This window comes from Arachis hypogaea, chromosome 1, assembly GCF_003086295.3.
Source record: "Arachis hypogaea cultivar Tifrunner chromosome 1, arahy.Tifrunner.gnm2.J5K5, whole genome shotgun sequence".
Lineage (NCBI taxonomy): Eukaryota > Viridiplantae > Streptophyta > Magnoliopsida > Fabales > Fabaceae > Arachis > Arachis hypogaea.
The window spans coordinates 8,932,098-8,939,788 of record NC_092036.1 but is presented as its reverse complement, the minus strand read 5'-3'; the positions used below and the strand labels follow the sequence as shown (position 1 = coordinate 8,939,788).

General features: G+C 35.2%; 1 protein-coding gene across 1 annotated transcript; it reads right to left on the bottom strand.

Moving 5' to 3' along the window:
* Nucleotides 1-200: 200 nt before the first annotated feature.
* On the bottom strand, nucleotides 201-6,829 carry LOC112799928 (cold-responsive protein kinase 1-like). Its single transcript, XM_029293553.1, has 6 exons — nucleotides 6,547-6,829; nucleotides 6,008-6,135; nucleotides 1,988-2,201; nucleotides 1,561-1,792; nucleotides 943-1,108; nucleotides 201-497 (listed from the first exon to the last, which is right to left on the bottom strand). Exons 1-6 carry the CDS (start codon nucleotides 6,827-6,829, stop codon nucleotides 201-203), a joined length of 1,320 nt encoding a protein of 439 aa, XP_029149386.1.
* Nucleotides 6,830-7,691: the final 862 nt, after the last annotated feature.

Below are 7,691 nucleotides of genomic sequence, written 5' to 3'. Positions count from 1 at the left end.
GTGACATTTAATTTTTAACATATTATCCTTCATCCATACACCTACACAATGTTAATCACATCAATTATCTAATTAATAGTAAATTTTAGACTATTCAAATTCTTACCGATAAAGAAACCAAGTTTGATTTAATTATCAACAATCATGCTTTTGAGATCTAACTAAAAACTTTGTGAAATTACTACTCCTTCATCTTATAATCATCTAGCTGATAAAATAGAATCAGAGACGGTAGCATTTGAGCCGAAATTGCTTCCTTGAGATTTCAAGTTTGACTCAATAAATACAGGCATTGAAGGTTGCAAATTCTCAAGTTGGGCCTTACTTGTGAGTAAGACTACTACTTGAGACATTTTGGGCCTCTTTGATGGTGATGCTTGAGTGCACATTAAAGCAATCTCTATCACTCTCTTCACTTCTTCCACATCATAGTCATTAGGGTCTAAATTCTTATCCACTAACTCTAGGTGCTTGCCTTGCTCATAAAGTTTCCATGCCTATTAATGTGAATAATTAATCAAGAACAAGTGGTTGTATACTTGTACGTGTTTGTTTAGGTGCGTTAAATCGAAAATAATATTTTTTTAATAAAAAATATTTTTTTATTTATCGTATATTTAGTAAATTTTTAATAGTAAAAATAAAAATATTAAAAAAATAAAAATATTTTTTTAAAAAAATTATAATTTATATTTTTTAAAAAAATATCTTTTTTCTTAAAAATAAATATTTTTTAGATAATAAATAAATAAAAAATATTTTTATTTTATTTTATTCAAATATAATTAATAGATAAAAAAATTTTTATTTAAAATATTTAACTATAAAATCACTTTTATTTTTAAAAAATATCTTTTTTAAATATAATATCCAAACGAATTTAAAATATTAAAGATAATTAAATAAATTATTTAATAATTATTAATTAAGAAAATATCTTACTTGTTTGATAAGATATTCATGGTCGTCATCATCATTATTATTATTTTTCACTATTTCAGTACTCTTTCGACCACTTATAATTTCTAGAATTACAATACCATAGCTGTATGTATCAACTTTTTCTGATAATTGGCCATAAATTGCATATTCAGGTGCTGTATATCCCCTGCAACAAAATAAAAATAACTTTCAATAAATAAAAATTACAACAATATTATTTGACAAAACTGTATTTAAAATAAATATGATATATATAGACATAATAAATAAAAATGAATTTAAAATATTAATATATAAAAAATGAGACGTTTTCCAAATTCATCGTAAAAGATTTTATCAATTAAAGATTATAAATTAGTCATATTTATCCTTCAATTACTTTATTAATCATTTTTGTTAATGATTGATGATGTAGAATGTTAATTGACAACCTACATGACATCTAATATGTCTAATTGGACGCTTACCGCTAGCCAATGTGTTACTGCATGCACAAGACGGGGTTCGAACTCCCGACACTTGTTTAAGCGGACGAGTGAGTTGACTACTCGACGAACCCAAATTGATTAGCTACAAACTACTTTAACAAGTATTATATAGATAAGTTTGAAAACTTACAATGTTCCTGCAAATCTTGTATTGAGTTTGGATTGGTCACTTGGAAGAAACCTTGCCAACCCAAAATCAGAAATTTTGGGCTGAAGTTCATGGTCTAAGAGGATGTTGCCACTTTTGATATCTCTATGAATGATTGAAACATAAAACTCTTCATGTAGATAGGCCAATCCCCTTGCTGTGCCTAAAACCATATCATAACGTTGCTTCCAATTTAGCCAACCTTTTTTCTTACCTGTCTCAATATTGTTAATATATAAGACTCAATGCCAATGGAAATAATAAGAATAATAATTGTTCTTTTATTTATTAAGTTTATTTAAAAGTAAAAAATACTTATTTTAAAAATGGAAGAGTAAATAAAATATCCATATCCAAAAACTGAAGCAAAGTACATAGAAGAAAAGTGCTCAAGATTAATGGAACTTACCAAATAACAATTTATCAAGACTGCCATTTGTCATGTATTCATAAACTATTATTCTCTCTTGACCTTTTTTGCAGAATCCAAGGAGTCTAACAAGGTTTCGGTGATGAACATTACTTAGAAACTTGACTTCACTTTCAAAGTCATCCTCCAACTTCTTGGATTGAACTGAGAACAATTTCTTCGCCGCAATAACTTTACCATTTTTCAGAGTTCCCTGCTCAATAACATGTGAATTGCAAAGTTTAAGTTATGTGAAAATGATTTAAAATTTATATCTTATGTTAGAAATAAGAGAATAATCTGAAGAGTATATTATTGAATGTATGTATAAAGATACAATATATAAGAGTATACATAGGTGTTAGAAGAATCAAAATAATAAAAGTATAAAATCCTATAATAAATACAGATATGTTATATAAATATAAATGATATTAACTGATTTTAATTGATTCTAATTATACTCTAACATCTCTTTCAAATTCAAGTGGGAACTAAGAATGTCATCTTGAGTTTGGATACTAGAGTCTGAAAACAATTAGGATGATGAGCCTTCGTGGAGATATCAGTAGTCTAATCCAGAGTTCCAACAGCTATGAGACTAATAGCATCAATAAGGAGACGTTGCTGAACAAAGTGACAATCAAACTCAATGTGTTTGGTGCATTCATGAAAAATATTATTATGGACAAACTGAATAGCACTGCGGTTGTCACAAAAAATATCAGTCCCGGACAACTGAGGAGCACCGAAGTCTTTAGAAGTCAATGAATCGAGACAACCTCAATAGTGGTGTCGGCGAGAGCACGGTATTCAACATCTTTGCTTGATCGAGCAGTGAACGTTTGCTTTTTCGCTCACCAGGAAATAAGAGAGTTACCAAGAAATAAACAATAACCAGTAGTAGAACGACAATAAGTGGAATCACCAGCCCAATTAGCATCTAAGTATGCCTCAAGGAATAAAGAGGAGTGGGCAGAAAAATGAAGACCATGAAATAAAGTGCATTTGATGTAGTGAAGAATGTGAAGAACTACCGCATAAGTAGTACGAGGAGCTGACAAGAACTGGCTAAGAACATGAACTTGACAGATGATGTCTAGTCGTGTGATAGTCAAGTAGACGAGACCTCCAACCAACTATCGATAAAGAGAAGGATTGTCCAAATAGTGCCATTTATAGGGGTAAATCGAACATTAGGCTCAAGGGGAGTAGATTCAGTGTGACTATTTGTAATTCTGGCTCAAGTAAGAAGATCCGAAGCATACTTAGCTTGAGAGAGATAGATACCATCATCTGTGGATAAGACTTCTAGACCAAAAAAATAATTGAGAGAACCAAGATCTTTCATCTCAAAAGTATGGTGAAGGGAGACTTTGAGATCAGAGATACCATCAACATCATCTCCAATAATAATAATCATGTCATCAACATACAAAAGTAGAAGAATAACTCCACGTTCACTTTTACGAATAAAGAGAGCATTCTCATGGGGCTGCAAGTGAAACCGAGATTGCATATAGTGGTGCTGAACTTGTCAAACCATTCACGAAGAGCTTGCTTAAGACCATAAAGTGCCTTGCGAAGAAGACAGACTTTGCTAGAAAGACAAGAATATCCTAGAGGTGGTTTCATATAGACCTTCTTTTTTAAATCCCCATTAAGAAATGCATTCTTCACATCCATATGACTGAGAGACCATTTCTTGACCGCAGCAATGGCAAGGAGAGCTCGAACAGATGTGAGACGAGTAATAGGAACAAAAGTATTTTCATAATCAATACCATACTCTTGCATACAATCCTGAACAAAACCTGTATGTGTTGCATGCAAGATGGAACTATTAGCAGTGTTGACAAAAGGTGCATTAGTAGTGGTAGATAACGACGAAAAAAGATGACGCAAATGAGACATGTGATTAAAACAACCAGAATCAAAATACCATTTTAAATTACTCAGAGGAGTGAAAAGAACAGCAAAGGTATTACCAGAAAAGGAGAGAAGTTGCTTAAGAAGAGATTTTATGTTGGATGGAGAGACAGAAAGTGGGTTGAGAGAGGTAGAGTTGGTGGATTCAGTAGTAGCAACGGCAGTAGAAGCAAGCACCTTGGTGGGACGAGAATGATACTTGTTCTAATCCAAACGTGGAAGTCGAGTAGGATAGGTAGTAGTCAAGTGTCCCGAGAGCTTATAATAAGGGCAGAACAGTTTCAAGCAATTGGAGGCAATGCGACCTTTCTGTTTGCATTTACAAAATTCAGTAGAAGGACTGTTAGACAAAAATGCCCAGAACGGTTACAATTTGGACAAAATTTATCCTTTCTATCTGTGACATTAAAGACAGTTTCACTCTTAGGAAAAGTCAATCCCAGGCGCATTTCTTCAGACTTAAGATGAGGAAGAGCATCTTCAAGACTGGAAAGAAATTTTGATGAAGAAGAGAAGCTCTAACTGGCTCATAGTCATCAGTAAGTGCCATAAAAAACTGTATGAGAAGTGTTCGGTTCCTATTATCTTCATATGCCTTAGCATCAGTGGAATCTTTAAGACCAGGCTCACAAGAGGTCACTTGATCCCAAATAATTTTCATCTGAGAAAGAAAATAAAAAACTGCTTGTCCACGTTCTTGCTTAAGGCTATGAAGCTCCTTTAGTAGTTGGTACTCATGTGAGAGATTAGAAATAGTGCAACATTTTGCCAAATAATTCCATACCTTTTTAGCAGTTTCAAAATGCCTAAATCGTCAATGAATGTCTGGAGTAGAAGTGTTGCAAAACTAAGTGATCATCTTTGGATTTGGAGGTCAAATCTTTTGATTTTTCAGTCACAGTAAGTTTAACAGGACAAACAACATAACCAGTTACGTAACGCCATAATTTTCGCTCTTTAAAAACTCCTCGCGTAGCTTCAATCTAATGAGCATAGTTGGAGCCATTAAGGATAACAGGAATAGGCTAAAAAATATCTAGTTTTTTCATAATAGTAGAAACAAAGACGAAAAAGAGAAAAAGCTGATAATTCGAGGAAAAAAATGAGAAAATGGAGGGCAAAATCAAAAAGAGGTCACAAGAAAAAATCTTAGAGAGAGTCTCACTGTTTGCCACCTCAGTTGCCACGTCAACAAGGAAAGGACACGTGGCAACACGTGAGAAGAGGAGCAAAACTTGTCAGCGCTGACGCAGCGATGAGGTGGCAAGCGGATCGGAAGGCGGGTCAGGTCGGGCGTGGCATGGGTGAAAGCGGATCCATGGGTTCTACTTGGCATGACACATGGTGCGATGTGGTGCCGTTGATCCTGGGAGTGGATCCAACGGTACTGGAGGCATCTGCAGGGAGGGAGAAGATGAAGCGGACAACGAGCTCTAGGCGATGTGTCTAGTAGTTTCTGCTGACGATTTCGAACTCGTTGAACTTGCAACGACGAGATGAAAATGGCGGTAAGGGCGGTGATTAACCAAAGTGTCGAAAAAGGATTGAAAAACAAGGGCAAAGAACACTGCCGGAAGAAGAAAACAAAGGGTTATGAACGAATTTTTATGGAAAAAAAAACCTATACTCTTGATACCATGTTAGAAATAAGAGAGTAATATGAAGATTGTATTATTGAGTGTGTGTGTGTAAAGGTATAATGTACAAGGATATATAGGTGTCAGAAGAATCACAATAATAAAAACATAAAATCCTATAGTAAATATACAGATAATTATATAAATATATATGATACTAATTAATTTTAATTGATCTTAATTATACTCTAACATTTTAAAAGTCTAGTATAGTTTCAATTTTTCTATTTAAATTCATGAGTTTGAATGTTTAATTTATTTATAAACAGGTAATAGAACCAACAGAATTAATTATTTTTTGCTAATATTTTTTATTATCAATCCAATATTTTTATTCAAGTAATCTAATAATATATTTTTAACTTGTACCGACTAAAAACAATAAATGCTTCTTGTCATTTAGCATTCTTTTATGACCTTATTTATTTCTCTTAATTTTTAAAATTAAGTTTACCTTGTATACATTGCCAAAGCCACCTCCTCCTAGTCTATTTTCTCCATTAAAATTGTTTGTTGCAGCTTTTAAATCATTGTATTTATAGTTAATTGGCGCTTTCAACTTGGTTGCTCCTGGTATTTCACCTGCAAATAAGTTAAATAATAAAGAAACTAAAAAATCAAGTTTAAGCTTTTTAACGAATAAATGGTCGAGGTGCTTATCTATACAAGAGATGCTAATGTTGAAATTCATTTTTGAAAGTTGATTTTTGGGTTTTTTACTTAAATAAATTCTATGAAAAAAAAATTACTTGATTCCCCCGAAACGAATTCTGCAACGTGATTACTCTCTTGGTATTATTATATAAATCGTCCTAAACTGTATAAGGTTATATAAAACGTGAATCATCTCAGACTAAGATGATTAACGCATGAACTGGTAAGGCAAAGAAAGCGTAAATCGTGCCAGAGTCTCTAGGGTCAGAAGGATAGTGTAAATCGTTCCAGGCTGCTAGGTTTCATGTGTTCTTGGGCTAACCCTAAGGAGGTTGGCACAAGTTGTGTTAGTAGTGCAGGCTGAAGGCATTGCGGCGTAAAGGTGAAAGAAGGTTTGGGAGCCACCATTTTGATCGGAGAGGAAGCTTTGGGGGGAAAAGTATTTGGGGTGGATCCCAGCCCGCAGCGGAGGTGCAAGTGGTAGTGGGCAGAAGCGTCTGAGTGGCACAGGTGGTGGTGGGAGTGAGCCGCCGATGGCCGGCTGGTGGAGGAAGTAATCCGTCTGGCGGTGATAATGGCCGCGAACGAAGGAGATATGTACTGCTTGAACGGCATTGCGCATGTTGCCAGATTTATTGATCAAGAGGTAAGTTTTCAGATTTCGTAATGTTGTTGAGTTGATGCCATGGGAATGTTAAGTACGTTAATATGTTGGATCATATAGTGTGTTGGATCATATTGTATAGGCTGAATATGCATCTTAGAATAATTTTTTATTACACCGCGTTCTGTAACACCTTAACCGAGACCGATGCATCAGCCATCACCAACGATAGAATCAAAGCACATATGACATGGTAATCGAGCTGCCCGTGATCCGTCGATATCTCAGTTGCTAGACACGTGTGTGGTTCATTGTACTTTCTGACTTCCCATTAGCCTTTCTTCTGCCTCATAGTGACACGTATCAGCCACTTACAACCATTCCCGAAATGGACACACTTCCCATGATATTTCAATTGGTCGGACTCAAACACTTTATACTCTACACAACGACGAATATTATAACTCTTTATTGTCTGTACAGCTTCCTCTTTTGTTTCAAACCGTTGCCCGGCCTCAAACTCGTCCGTGCCAATCACGCTAGGCTTTTCTCCGTGAATCATAGGGTGTTGCTGATCTACATTTGCGGCCTGATTCATTGCTTCAAGGTCCAACGTGGAAAAGTGTCGAGGGTACTGCTGTGTACCACTGCTACCATGGGTTTGAGCTCCCTCGGCAACTGCGGTGTCCTCCTCGTCGTCGCTCTCATCACCAATAATTAGTGGCTCCGAATTTGACCCATCATCACTTATAGCCTCCGCAAATGGATCTCTCTCTTTTACTTCCATGAATGTGGGTGCACCATCCACTACAGGTACAGATCCCATCGGAGCGGATCCCCCGCTGCTGCCCTCCACGTCAACCATTCTGGCAAACAACTC